This window comes from Panthera onca, chromosome A3 (genome assembly GCF_046562875.1).
Source record: "Panthera onca isolate mPanOnc1 chromosome A3, mPanOnc1 haplotype 2, whole genome shotgun sequence".
Taxonomy (NCBI): Eukaryota; Metazoa; Chordata; class Mammalia; order Carnivora; family Felidae; genus Panthera; species Panthera onca.
In genome coordinates this window covers 84,910,152-84,925,757 of record NC_138341.1, presented here as the reverse complement: position 1 = coordinate 84,925,757, position 15,606 = coordinate 84,910,152, and the positions used below count along the sequence as shown (strand labels likewise).

General features: G+C 39.9%; 1 protein-coding gene across 1 annotated transcript in view; it reads right to left on the bottom strand.

The window, feature by feature from the left end:
• MRPS9 (mitochondrial ribosomal protein S9) overlaps positions 1-14,805 on the bottom strand; it is a 63,718-nt gene extending 48,913 nt beyond the window's left edge. Inside the window, exons 1-2 of the mRNA XM_060609880.3 lie at positions 14,643-14,805; positions 4,203-4,382 (exon numbers count right to left, since the gene is read on the bottom strand). Coding sequence (XP_060465863.3) covers positions 4,203-4,382; positions 14,643-14,759 — 297 coding nt within the window. The 5' untranslated portion in view covers positions 14,760-14,805. The remainder of the gene's footprint in view (positions 1-4,202; positions 4,383-14,642) is intronic.
• Between the last annotated feature and the right edge of the window lie 801 nt (positions 14,806-15,606).

Sequence of the window (15,606 nt, the reverse complement as noted above, 5' to 3'; positions counted from 1 at the left end):
AATCTGAGCAGACTGATTACCAGCAAGAAGACTGAATCTGTAATCAAAAAACTCCTAACAAACAAAAAGTCCAGGGCCACAGGGCTCCAGAGACAAATTCTACTAAATATTTAAAGAAGAGTTAAGACCTGTTCTACGCAAACTATTCCAAAAAACAGAGGGAAAATTTCCAAATTCACTTTATAAAGAGAGTATCACTCTGATACCAAAACCAGATAAAGACACCACAAAAAAGGAGAACTATAGGCAAATATCTCTGATAAACATCGATGCAAATATCTCTGATAAACATCCTTGCAAAAATCCTCAACAAAATACTGGCAAACAGAATCCAACAATACCTTAAAAAAAAAAAAATCATTCACCACAATCAAGTGGGATTTATTCCCAGGATGCAAAGGTGGTTCAATATTTGCAAATCAATCAATGTGATACATCACATCAATAACAGAAAGGATCATCTCAGCAGATGCATAAGAAGTATTTGACAAATTATAACATCCATTCAAGATAAAAGCCCTTAACAAAGTAGATTTAAATGAAATATACCTCAATATAATAAAGGCCATAAAAGAAAAACCCACAGCTAACATCATACTCAATGGGGAAAAACTGAGAGCTTTCCCCCTAAGGTTAGGAACAAGACAAGGATGTCCACTCTCACCACTTTTATTCAACGTAGTACCAGAAGTCGTTGCCACGGCAATTAGACAACAGGAAGGAAAAAAAAAAAAGGCATCCAAAGTAAAACTTTCACTATTTGTAGATGACATGATACTACATATAAAAAACCCTAAAGACTCCACCAAAAAACTAGAATAAATGAATTCAGTAAGGTCACAGGATACAAAATCAATGTGCAGGAATCTGCTGCATTTCTACACACTAATAATGAAGCAGCAGAAAGAGAAATTAATACAGTCCCATTTACAATTGCACCAAAAACAATAAGATATCTAGGAATAAACCTAACCAAAGAGGTAAAAGACTTATATTCTGAAAATTATAAAACATTGATGAAAGAAATTGAAGAAGACACAAAGAAATGGAAAGACATTCCATGCTCATGGATTGGGAGAACGAGTATTGTTAAAATGTCTATACTACCCAAAGCAACCTACACATTTAATGCAATCCCTATCAAAATACCAACAGAATTTTTCACAGAACAAAAAAGTCCTAAAATGTATAAGGAACCACAAAAGACCCTGAATAGTCAAAGCCAAGTTTAAAAAAGCAAAGCAAAGTTGGAGGTTTCACAATTCCAGACTTCAGATTATATTACAAAGTGGTAGTGATCAAGATCATATGGTACTGGCACAAAAACAGACACACAGATCAATGGAATAGAAAACCCAGAAACAAACTCACAATTATATGGTCAATTAATCTTCAACAAAGCAGGAAAGAATATCCAATAGGAAAAAGTCCCTTCAACAAATGGCGCTGGGAAAACTGGACAGCTACATACAAAAGGATTACTTTCTTTCACCATATACAAAAATAAATTCAAATGCATTAAAAGGGTGCCTGGGTGGCTCAGTCGGTTAAGCATCTGACTTTGGCTCAGGTCATGATCTCACGATTTGTGAGTTCGAGCCCCACTTTGGGTGAGCATGAGCCCTGCTCTGGTGAACACAAGCCTGCTTTGGGTGAGCCCTTCTCCCTCTCTCCTAATCTCTCTCTGTCTCTCCCTCATGAGATTCTCTCTTCCTCTCTGTCTCTCCCACTTTCTGCCCCTCGCTCACTTGGGCCCCCTCTCTCTTAAAATAAAACAATAACAAAACAAATAAAACAAAACACCCAAAATGGACTAAAGACCTGAATGTGAGAATTGAAACCATAAAAATCCAAGAAGAGAACCAAGCACAGGCAGTAATTTCTCAGACATTGGCCACAGAAACATTTTTCTAGATATGTCTCCTGGGGCAAGGGAAATGAAAGCAAAAATAAACCACTGGGGCTATATCAAAATAAAAACTTCTGCACAGGGAAGGAAATAACAAAGCTGAAAGGCAACCTATGGAATGGGAGGAGATATTTGCAATTCATTAGTATCCAAAATAATAAAGAACTTCTATAACTCAACATTCAAAAAGCAAATAATACGATTAAAAATGGGCAGAAGACATGAACAGACATTCCTCCAAAGAAGACCTCCAGACGGCCAACAGACATGAAAACAGGGAAATGCAAATCAAAACTACAATGAGATATCTATCACCTCGTGCCTGTCAGAATTGCTAACACCAACAACACAAGAAACAGCAGGTGTTGGGAGAGGATGTGGAGAAAAAGAAGCCTACTTGTACTGTTGGTGGGAATGCAAACTGGTGCAGCCACTCTGGAAAACAGTATGGAGGTTTCTCAAAAAGTTAAAAATAGAACCACCCTACGACCCAGCAATAGCACTACTAGGAATTTATCCAAAGGATACAGGAGTGCTGATTCATAGGGGCACATGTACCACAATGTTTATAGCAGTGCTTTCAACAACAGCCAAATTATGGAAAGAGCCCAAATGTCCATCGACCGATGAATGGATAAAGAAGATGTGGTTTACATATACAATGGAATATTACTTGGCAATGAGAAGGAATGAAATCCTGCCATGTGCAACAATGTGGATGGAACTGGAGGGTATTACGCTGTGTGAAAGAAGTCAGTCAGAGAAAGGGAGATAAATGCTTTTACTCATATGTGGAACTTGAGAAACTTAACAAAAGACCATGGGGGAAGGGAAGGGGAAAAATAGTTTCAAACAGAGAGGGAGGCAAACCATAGGAGACTCTTAAATACAGTGAACAAACTGAGGGTTAATGGCGGGGTAGGGGGAAATGGGTGATGGTCACTGAGGAGGGCACTTGTTGGGATGAGCGCTGGGTGTCATATGTAAGTGATGAATCAAGGGAATCTGCCCCTGAAACCAAGAGCATACTGTATACACTGTATGTTAGCTAACTTCACGATAAATTATTTATATCTATATATCTATATCTATCTATGTATCTATCTATCTATCTATAATAGAACTACCCTATGATCCAGCAATGACACAACTGAGTATTTACCCAGAAAATACTAAAACGCTAATTCAAAGGGATACACACATCCCTATGTTTATAGCAGCATTATCTATAACAGCCAAATCATGGAAGCAGAGCAAGTGTCCATGGATAGATGAATGGATAAAGATATGATACACACATACACACAGAAGAATATTATTCAGCCATTAAAAAGTATGAAATCTTGCCATTTGCAATGGCATGGATGGAGCTAGAGAGTATGATGCTACGTGAAATAAGTCAGAGAAAGACAAATACTATATGATTTCATCTATATGGAATTTAAGAAACAAAACAAAATGAGCAAAGGAAACAAAGAGAAAGGCAAACCAAAAACCAAACTCTTAACTATAAGGAACAAACTGATGGTTACCAGACGGGAGGTTGGTAGGAGGATGGAGTTAAATAAGTGATGAAGGAGTGCACTTGTGATGAGCACCGGGTGTTGTATGGTGTTGAATCACTATATTGTACACCTGAAACTAATATAACACTATGTTAACTATAATGGAATGCAAAATAGAATAAAAAAAACTTAGAACAAGTTACAAAGTTGTTAAATTTTAAGTATCTTTGTTAACTATGTTGGGACATGTCTAGCAAAAATGTATCATTACTACTTTTATGAGAGTTAGAACAACTCAAGAGTGGAACAATAATAGAGTTCTAACTCTCAACTCTCAAATCATTTAGAACATGCCCTGACTTTGAAAATTTATGTATAGTTAAGATAATAAAAAACACTTGACTCAGGTTTACTTATGGAATTTCCTGTATACTTGACTATATTTCCATCATCATTTTGCAAGAAAGTGGAGTTTAAGACTACACAACTGGATAAATGTTTCCAAATTGTGTATAAGCATTCATAGTGACTCCTAGGACCTTGAAACAATAAAGTTATCCATTTCTCGTTAAAATCTAAAACTCACTCGGCTTTATAATGCTTGAAATACACAGTAGCATCTCTCTCTTCGAAAGCCTGGTTCCAACATGCAACGCATAGTGGTATTTGTCCTTATTCTGACAGTTTGATTAAAATTTACACAGAGCTAAAGAATTCAAGCTGGAGAAAAGTAATTTCAACAGTTAAAACTACAGTAATTAGTTTCCCAACAGAGTAACTGTACTTACATCAATATCCTCTTGCGTAAAAGTTTCTGGATCTTCTCCCATCATGTTGGCTAAATGTCTCTTTCCTATGTTGAACTCTTCAATCTGCTTTTTAATAAAATCCACTGTGTAAGTTTCACGTCTTAAGGCTGCAACATTTTTCTTTGCTGTTACACCTGTGGTGTGTCTTAGCCTTAATATCTAGCAGAAAATATAAACAAAAAGAAAAAAGGTTTTAAAACAAATAATGATCTTGTAGGCCACTGTCTCTAGATAAAACAGGATGTTCAAACAGTTGTCTTTATTACAGTACTCAGTTGGCAAGAGTCTGGAAACAGGTAAAAGGCCTGTTAAGAAAGCTACTAGAAATTGTTCCCCACTCAAAAGCTTGCTTTTTAAAAGCTTCTGCTTACATAGCAGTTTAAACTACTAGCTTTTCAACACATTAAAACCCAAAATACCTATAAGTGATATGCCACCTCCTTATCTATGACAAACATCCACATTTGATACTGATTGGTCAAAGACAACTAGTTGTGGTATCTGACACACAGGGAATAAAGAGTAAAATGCCACTCCCTTAAAAAGAAGCAAATGTAGAGGCACCTGAGTGGCTCAGTCAGTTAAGTGTCCGACTCCTGACCTCAGCTCAGGTCACGATCTCAGGGTCCTGAGTGCAATCCCTGCATTGGGCTCTGTGCTGGGTGTGAAGCCTACTTAAAAAAAAAAAAAAAAAAAAGGCAAATGCACATGCAGGCAGAAACTAGCAGGCAGAAACTAGCAAGCAGAAGACATGGGAGGGAAGGGACATGCACTTGGGAATAGCATAATTAGACCAGTCACCTGGTTCAAGGGTACAAATATAGCCCATCTTTCAATGCCTTAAAACAGTTTAGCTTAGCTGGAGACTCTTCTGCGGTCCTTATTTTAGGCTGATACAGTGAAGAGACTGCTTCACTAAACACCAAGATTTATCATTAATTTGGTTCCACATGCGGGTTTTGGAAGTCATATGACAAAATGTTTCTGTCCATAGCTAAAACAACCCATGTGTAATACAGGTGAACCCACTACACTTCCCACCAATCACCAACCACAGCCCGTATGAGAAATGGAAGTCTCCCGGATTCACTAGGAGACTCATTCACTGAAGTAATGAGTTCTACAGGAAGAGTAAGATTAGGGAAGAAAGTGATGAGTTCAATTTGGGGCATGACAGGTTTGAGATGCTTGATGGGCATCTCCAGAGAGATAGGTGTCCGCGAGGCAGATGGCTCTGTGGGTATGTGCACAGGAAAGATCTGAGCTAGAGATGCCGTCTGTTAATAATCAGCATGGGACATGATGTGACACCATCAATGGAGGGGAAATGCAGGCATTAGTGTTAGAATAAGAAACATCTATTCTACTATGCAAAGAAACAACACAGTATGTGAGAGAAGGCAGGCAGAAAGGTAAGATTACTTATGCCTTACGGCCGTTATTTTTATAAAACGGGACGCGAGATGGGTCTGCAGAGTAAGGAGTGACAGGTTTGACGGACTGAATACCTCATATTCAAAGAGCAACAATACAGCAGTTATAAAGGAGGAAGGACAATTAAAGGAAGAAAATTAGAAAAAGAAATTTAAGTACCCCTTTATACTGGATGTGTGCCAGGAATATAATACCAAAGAAACAGTTATGAATCTACATCTATACAACAGCTACAATATTTTGTCAATTACCTTTTTGTTTCCTATAGATTTCCTTTGTATGTTTCAGTGGAATATTCAATGCACTACTTGGCTCAGGAGAGTTCCATCTTAGGGCAGACTGTACCCTTCAGCATTATAAAGTGTTCCATTCCCAGGCAATACTTTTATTTTTAACTTAATTCTACTGGATCATAATATTGCAACCCTTTCAAAGTTCAATTTGTATTTCCCTGGAATGTCACTGCCAGTACTTTTCATTTAAATTTTGAATAATTTTAGGTTTTTTTGACCCAATCTGAGTTTTTAATACATTTAAATGGATTTCATAGATATTCTGTCTCATTTTTCATCTGATTTTATCTTTATTGTTTGTTATGCTTTCATTCCTGTTTTCTTTCTTTTACTAGATGGTCTGTAGATTTTTATATCTGTTTTTTGATATGGCAATTTGGATATTATAGAGCCTGCCTTTATTTCAGTAGTGATTACCTATGTCTCTGAATAAAATGTTTAAATGTATTTCTTCTATCAACTTCAGAAAGTAATACTCATTCAATTCTCACCTATTTATCTTTTCTTTTTCGACCATAAAAATTATGTTTTTCTGTCCTCCAACCGTATCAGCTTCACTTCTTTCTTACTTTTTGCTCCGCATTCTGTATGATTTTTAAACCTTTATTCCTTGGAGACGTGTGTGTGTGTGTGTGTGTGTGTGTGTGTGTGTGTGTTACAGTGTCAACTGTGCAGCCACTCTGAATTTTTAGCTTCTTAAATCACTGATCTATCTTCAAAAATCTTTCCTTAACTATTTAACTGTATATTCTTGTCTTATCCCCTGTATATTCTTGTCTTATATTCTTAGCTCTCTCTCACCCAACATTTTTAAAGTGTCCTTGACATGGGGCGCCTGGGTGGCTCAGTCGGTTAAGCGTCCGACTTCAGCTCAGGTCACGATCTCGCGGTCCGTGAGTTCGAGCCCCGCGTCGGGCTCTGGGCTGACGGCTCAGAGCCTGGAGCCTGTTTCCGATTCTGTGCCTCCCTCTCTCTGCCCCTCCCCCGTTCATGCTCTGTCTCTCTCTGTCTCAAAAATAAATAAACGTTAAAGTGTCCTTGACAGTGTGAAGGAGTTATAGCAAAAAAATTCTTCCATGTTGCTGAGTAAATATTCTTTGTTTTCTTCATCTCTCTCTCCTATTCGGTTCCTTTTTTTATTTTGTTCTGACAACATTTTAGTATCACCTCAAGCAAAAGAGTTGATTATTGGCTGGAAGACTCATTTTTTCACTTGATCTTCACTTGATCTTGTGTCTGTCTATATTCTTCGAGTTTGTGACAGCTGGCAGCTTTCTTAGTTTTAACATGAGTCTTAAAAGACTGTCAAAAAAATTTTATTGTTGTTCATTTAGAAAGAACTTTTTAAAAAAGTCCCTACTTTGTTATTTTTCATAAAAATCTCTTTAGGATCTTTTCAAAGACAAGTGTACTGCCTAAGAATATGACATTCTGGAAATTCATATTTATTAAAGTTACAAAGCCATTACAGCATCAGTACCAGAGTACTGAATATATTTATAAATGTTCTAAGTTATTCTAGCAATGACTCACACAAAAGTATTTACATTCAAAAAAGACCATTATTCATTAGTACAATCCACTAAGTCAGATGAGGCTGAATCTGAATCAACTAGATCTTTAGCTATGAGCAGTCAGAATTCCTGGAGAGAATGTGCTTTGCTACTGGTAAGTACAAATCCCCAATATTCTATAGGTTCTATTTCCGACTGAAAAGCTGTGGCAGAGAATTTTCCTCACACTCTGTTTTTACGGAATGGTATAGATACAAGTTGACAGATTTGTTTCTTTTTTAAGATAATCAGTGGGTCAGACAACTATAATTTCAATCAAGCAGGTTTGCCAAAGAAGCAGACACATCCTGACAGAGCAGTGATGTTCCAAATTTGGCCAAATGCCAGTGCCACACACTACTCTAATGATACTACAAGAGTATTGAGGAGTTTCCTTTTCGTTCAATTGGATAAAAATGGAACAAAGAAGAATGCACCGCTAATCTGAACAGAAAAGGCAAAAAAAGAAATACTTCGAGGAATAAAAGATAAAGACTGAAGTCAGATTAGAGAAAAGGTGGAAAGAAACAATATAAGGACACCAAGAGAGAAATGATAGTAACCTTTCTGAATGAGTTTTTATTTTCATCAAGTAGAGGTCTCTGGATGCAAGCAAAAGAAAATATAGTCCTGCTATAGACTAGCAGGACTATAGTTGAAGCAGGCAGCTAAAAAGCAGGAACTCCAATGATCCACAGCACGCTCAATGAAGTCTTGGCCATTAAGATAAAATGCTATTCCAACGGTCCTTCTCTCTCTGCTCAAGATCTCAAGGGAAGGACTATCTAATGGGGCTACCTTGGGTCAGATGCCCCAGATGATGGTTCTTCCAGGCTGTATCTAGTGGGGAAGAACTCATTACTCCTGAGAAAATAGGAGTGCCCTGATGAAGGGGAAATGGACACCAGGTTAGACAAACAAGGAAATGTCCTACACTACTCGAGCAAAATTCACCATTTATATTCACTCCACAAACTTATAGATTTAGAGCCTTAACATATTTACCAAATAAAATATATGGAATTTGTTGGAATCATGATTTAAACAAACCAACTATAAAAGATTACTGTTGGAACAACCAAGGAAATTTGAACACGGAATAGGTTAATAGATGATATTAAAAAATTATTGTTTTTTCTGTTAGATATGTGCATAGTGGCATGGAAGCTATGTTCTTTTATTTATTTAAGAAACTTTTTTAATGTTTATTTTTGAGAGAGACAGAGAGAGAACGCAAGCAGGGGAGGGGCAGAAAGAGAGGGAGACAGAATCCAAAGCAGGCTCCAGGCTCTGAGCTGTCAACACAGAGCCCGATGCAGGGCTCGAACCCATGAACCGCGAGATCATGACCTGAATCGACGTCGGGCACTTAACCGACTGAGCCACCCAGGTGCCCCAAGGAAGCTATGGTCTTTAAAAAAAAAATCTACCTGTTAAAAAAAAAATCAAGTATATATATATATAAGTAATATAACAAAAAGCCTGAGATTTACACAAAAACCTACAGAAAAAAAAAGGTAGGAAGATAAACAGGATTGGTAAAACATTAATAATTGTTGAAGCTGATTGACATATACATGGGTTCCTTACAGTATTTTATTTTTGCAAATGCTTGAATGTGCTTTAATTTTTATAATAAAATTCTAAAAAGTAAACTATTTTACAAGTTCACTGAAGAAATTTAAGGAACTACTATGGGCCAGGCTATACACTGAATTTTAACAGAAATAACCGTCAAGCAGAATTGAGTGGTGTTAAAACGAGAATGTTGCCATACTGAGAAAAGCAAACATGAAACAAGGTAAAAATGCAGTTTTCTTATTTAAGCTACTATCTATCTGGCAAAAAAGAATGTGGCAGGTGTTCACACATATACAAATGTGCATACACACATGTACACATGCACATATCCCTACATGTAAGAACTCCTTACATGTTTAAATTTTTAAAAAATGTTTATTTACTTTTGAGAGAGAGAGAGAGAGAGAGAGAGAGAGAGAGAGAGAACATGAGTGGGGGAGGGGCAGAGAGTGAGGGAGACACAGAATCCGAAGCAGGCTCCAGGCTCCGAGCTGTCAGCACAGAGCCCCACGCTGGGCTCGAACCCACAAACTGTGAGATCATGACCTGAGCTGAAGTCAGATGCTTAACCAACTGAGCCACCCAGGTGCCCCTAGAACTCCTCACATTTAATTCAAGAAATGATCCATGAGCACCTAGGAGGTGTCTGTGGCCACTGCAGGAAGCATCAGAGTAGGAATACAAAGGTTATGCTATTTTTCTCAAGAGGTTTAAAAAACCAACTGTAAGGGAAAGACCTAAACACACGAGATATTGAGATAATAAAAAAGAAGTAAATGTGGGTCTTTCACAGTTGTAGGCAGCTTCCAAGATGGCTTCCAGCGAGTCTACTGATTGATATTCATCCTGTTCAATCCCCTCGAATGCGCGCTTGAGTAACTTGCTTCTGACGGATAGAACACTACTAAAGTAATAGAACGTCGCCTCTAAGATTAGGTTACAAAAAGATGGTCTTCCCTCTTTCCCCCCACTCTGTTGATCAACTGATGGAAGCCAGATGTGGTGAGCTGCCCTACAGAGGCCCACGTGGCAAGAACTGAGGGTGGCCTCCAACCAACAGCCGGCCCAACAGCCTGCCAAGATATAAATCCTGCTAACACCTACAAAGAGTGAGCTGGAAGGTAGATTTCCACCCTCCAGCCTGGAGAGGACTAAAGCCACAGCCAACACCTGGACTGCTGCTTTATGGGAGACTGTGAGCACAAAACCCAGTTAAGCTGTGTGTGGAATCCTGACCCCCAGAAACGACGACGTAACAAATGTCTGTTGTTTTAAGCTGCTAAGTTTGGGGGTAACTTGTTCCACGGCAATAAATAATGGGTGCATCATCCTAATTACAACAATGAAGCACAGTACAAGGAAACTTACTTATTTGCTTTATAAGGACAAAATAGGTGGGAATGATGGTAGCATCTATTATCAGCCTCTCTTTAAGTAAGAAACTACTACATGAGGAAAATGCTACTTTTAATGTCAATATTTTACTTTTAATGTCAATATTTTTCATAATGGAGTAATGAGGAACACACTAAATCTATCCTTTAAAGGACAGGGTGAGATCTCAAAAGAAACAACTTATCCCACCAAGGGGTTTTTATCTCCATTGCTAACAAAATGGGATTTTTAAAAAATTCAAAGTTACCTGGGCAAAAACATAACTAATTTACAGAACTGCATACAGCATTTGATACAAATGCAAGTCGATTTTTAAATTTGTTTTTCAAAGAGTTTTTAAGCAATTTATCAATAAAGTTTATTAAGACCCTACCGTAAACCAACTGGATGCTGTGATAAATACAGGATAAGAACAGATACTTAAGACAAGGACAACAACGTTTTTCCAATAAAACCAAAATCTACAAGGGCTAAGCTCCCAAACTGCCACTGATTGTGCCTGTCATTCTTCGGCAGATAGTCCAATCCCACAAGGGAAGTATACTGGCTCAATAAAAACAGAAAGTGTAAGCACTAAGCGTTTAGTAGAAAATAAAGAGGGCATCTCCTTGATATTTGGCAATACTAGCTTTCAAAATAGAAACTGGGTGGCTCAATCGGTTAAGCATCCGACTCTTGATTTTGGCTCAGATCGTGATCTCACAGTAGCGAGATCGAGCCCTGCGCTGGGGCTCCGCGCCGGCCACGGAGCCTGCTTGGGCTCTCTCTCTCCCTCTGCCCCTCGCCAGCTCGTGCTTGTTCTTGCTCTCTCTCAAAAACAAATCATAAGTAAAATAAAAAATAGGAATTGGCCTACTGGTTTACTTATTATGAAAGTCACAAATAAATAATACTTCGGGAAACTAAATCAGTATTCTTGTCTTATACTGATAGAGGGTTTAAGAATTCACGGGTAACCTTTGCAGGACACCATGACTGTCAACTGCTTATAATAATGCCAGTGCTACTCTCATTAGCGAAAGATAAAAAGAAAAAAAGAAAAATTCAAGTACCTTAGTACAGCAAAACTGACCATAACCTGGGCCCTGCCAAACTTTCCCGTCTCTCACCATTCTTGTAACTACACCAACTGTAACTGCTAGAAGAACCAATTATTTGTTGTTGGCAAGAGTCCACACACTCTGTACACATCTGGCCCCTTCTGTAACCTATTTCATCTTCCTAGAACAGAATACCTCTCTTTTATCATGTAATTCCTCACTGCTCCTGAAGACTCTATCATCTCCTTTGAGAAACTGCCCACCGCACCACTCTACGTGTTACAACTCATTTGCATTAGGCACTGCACATCTGGGCTCTTCTGTATTTACCTCTGCAAATCTCAGTACACTGTATGTAAGTCCCTGATATTCGGGGGTTCATAATCTGAACTTTTGCCATTCACACGTAAGACTCCTTCTTCCACCCCAAATTTGCAGTTGTAGAGAAATTAATATGAAATGCGTATACCACAAGAGTGGTATGCAAGAGGAAGTCTGCTGGTGAGGGTCCCAATTGAGTCCACAGGAATCCTAGTTTACCAAAACTTGTTTCTTTTTCCTTGTGGCATCAGTGCTCCTCAAACTTTTCTGACTGTGACCCACAGTAATAGCTATTTATATCACCACCTCGTCACACTTTTACATATAAAAAAAACCTGCAAAAATACCCTGTACGAGATGTATTTATTATTATTCTATTGTTTTATGAAACATGGCCCCTAAGAGAAATACAACTATTAATGTTGGAGACAGAAGTGAAGAAACATTAATATTTAATTAAGACAGACAAGTTCTGTGCCAGAAAAAAGCTTCATAAATGTCTTTAACCATATATATGGTAACAGTAAGGGTCTGACTGGGGTCAGTTAAGTCTTTCAGTTATGTCTGAGTCCTACTTCACGTGGTAAAACATGAGCTGTGATACTATTCACGAATTTGGGGATTTGGCAGTCTCAGGATCATCCCTGGAGAGTGCTATGGGTCAATACTGTCTGGGTAATTATTCGATAATGATTTGTTTACTTCACAGTGCCTGGCTCAAGTAAAGTGCTCAGTAAACATTTGCCATATGGGGGGAAAAAACCTTGAAGAGTGGTCAGGGAGATGAAAATTAAATTTTTCACTCATCTTAATGGAAAACATACCTGATGCCAGTAGAAAAGGGGGCACTCCCATACATGAAAGATAGAGCATGGATTGCTACAGCCTTCCTGGAAAGCTATGTGGAAATACCTATTAAAATTTAAGATGTATTACACATACTTTGTAACAAGAATCTCACAACTGGAACTCTCTACTACACAATTAAAAGCAACAGTACCAAGAATTATGCCAGGATGTTTACTGAACTCTTTATTCGTGGGAAGAAAATGGGAACAAAATAAATGGCCATCAAATATTAACTCTGACACATTCATAATAAAATATTATATAGCAGTTAGATACATAACAGGTGACCTGAAGGAATTTCTACTATATATGTAAGTTGGAGAAGCAAAATGTAGAATGGAATCTACTTTTTTGGAAAGCATGCACGTGCATGGATGTTTGCATGCAATAAAAAGAACATAGAGAAAGACACAGGAGGATACGCATATTCCAGAGTTTGAGGGAGAGAAAGTGAGCATTCTCCCCCAGACACATATTAAGTGTCAGCAAAAAAACATTATATATGCAACAGTCCCTTTTATAGATGACTATGCATACACAGGAAAAATATATTCAAATAAGATGCAGGAAAAAAATAAAAACTTCCAACATATTTTTCACCGAGAAAGTATTAAAAAACAAATGATGGACAAATGAATAGGTGGACTGGTTGATTTACGTTAAAATAGACTATTCTTTTTTTCAAGTTTTTTTTTTTTTTTTCATGTTTGTTTATTTTTGAGAGAGAGAGAGCTCAAGCAGGGCAGGGGCAGAGAGAGGAGGACAGAGGATCCAAGGCAGGCTCTGCGCCGACAGAAGCAAGCCCAACGTGGGGCTCGAACTCAGGAACTGGAAGATCATGACTTGAGCTGAAGTGCGAAGCTCAACCAACTGAGCCACCCAGGCACCCCTTTCAGTAGTTTCTATATCATAATAATTGACTTCTTCACAATACTTGGTACTTCTTTATCACTTTCCCTACTTCAAACATTCACCTGTTTTCCATGACACCACACTGTCTGGTTTTCCCCCTACTTCTCTGGCAGCTCATTCTCAATCTCTGGGAGGCTCTTCTTCCTTGACTGTTGTCCTTCAGGGCCCTGTACCTCTACTCATTCCAATTCAGTACACCTTTACTAGGTGTTTGAATTCACTCTTAAGGCCTCAATTACCATCTACAAGGTAACAGAGGATTGTAAATCAGTACTCTTCTTGACCTATAAACTTGCCAATCTTTGAGCCTAGTGGAAATCTCCACTTGGACATCCCAATTATAATTGTATAATAAATATAATTCTATCCAAAACTGAACTCGTTTTCTACCCTCTCAAATCTTGCCCCTCCTGTTGGGATCCCATGTCAGTAAATGGCATCATCACTCAACCAGCTGTGAAGCTAGAATCTTGGCTTTTCACTGCCCCCAGGATGAGCGGAAACGTTCAAGTTCTGGGCTCCACCTCTCCAGAGACAAGGTGTCGGGAAAATTAAGAAAACAGAAACTGCACGGATGCAAGGCACTTTTAAAGTCGCTATCAATCCTATCCACTGTGTGACTTTCTCCGTGAAGTCTTCCAGACCACTCACTGCAGGAGTCCAGTTCTCATTCACCGCCTCCGGCGCGGCCCTCCTTCCCACTGGACCGCGGGGAAGGCGGGAGGGACCGGACCCTACTCCACACCTAGGCACAGACTCCCCTTTGCCTGGCAGCCAACTCAAGAAAGGAGGTCGCTCTAGTTCCGTCTGCAGGTAACTTCCTCACTGCACACCCCGCGAAAACCAGACACAACCCCAAGTGGCCGCTGCAAGCCAATACCCATTCCTCTCTCAACCGCACAACTCTACTAAATACCCAAGACCCTAGGGTCCCCGTCGGAAGGCACGCGAGACGCCAGGGGAAGGTAGCGGCGCCGGCTCCACATCCTCGCGCTACAACGGACCAGTGTTTCCACTTCTCCACTTCTCTCCGGTACCTACCTGCAACTCAGCAGCCGCGGCTTTCCAGACTCCCTGTCTGAGGGCAAGGCTAACCCTACCTCCGAGAAACAGCCGGTAGGAAACCGCTGCGCCCCAGAACACACAGGGAGCCGCCATCTTGGCTGCTGGAGACCAGGGCTGGAGGGTGATGGGGCGGGGCCTGACGGCTGCGCAGGCGCCTGTGGGAGACGGGGGATCCCGAGGGTGTAGGGAAGGAGGAGGGGGCGTGCCCCGTGGGGCGGGGCGGCTCGTCGCTGATTGGGTGTGTGAACCCCCCCGAGGGGCGTGTCCGGCTCCACCCCCTGGAGTAGCCAGTTCGTAGTATCCCCTAGTTCGTAGTAACCACAAGCTGAAAGAGTATTGGCCTCTTTCCGAAGGAGGCCTCTTGGTCTCTTTCACCTACTGCAGCTGTTGAATTCTGTCGTTGTCTAAGTCTGGGTACGACTTCCATGTGGTTCTTTAACCCACCCTTCCTTCCCTGGCCCAGTGCTGCACCTCTAGCAGGCTCTTCCGGAACGCGAGAACGGGCGCATCCCGCCCGCATCTCCCTCTGCAGTCTGTCTTCACCACGCTCCAACCCGGATCCTGCTCTCCTTGCTCACGCAAGAATGGATTTCAGACCTTGGCTCCCATCTATCTTACTAGTAGGGTTTTCCCCTCCTGTATACCTTTCCACGTTTTTCAGGGTCCAGGGTCTCCACCCTCCTGAGCAGCTGCCAAACCACTCTACGTTCCAGGGCACACACTTCTAATTGTATAACGTGCAGACTAAACCATTAACAGGTAGGGATGAAACAGTCTTACCCATCTTTGCACACCACTTCCCATAGTGTTAGTCCTAAGCCTTACTTGCAACCAATCAATTAAATCCACAGTCATGGAATAGAAATGAGTATACCTTGCTTTATGAGACTTGTGTGCTCTTGAGAGTAACTCCCAGGGTGCTTCCTACAAAATGCATTTT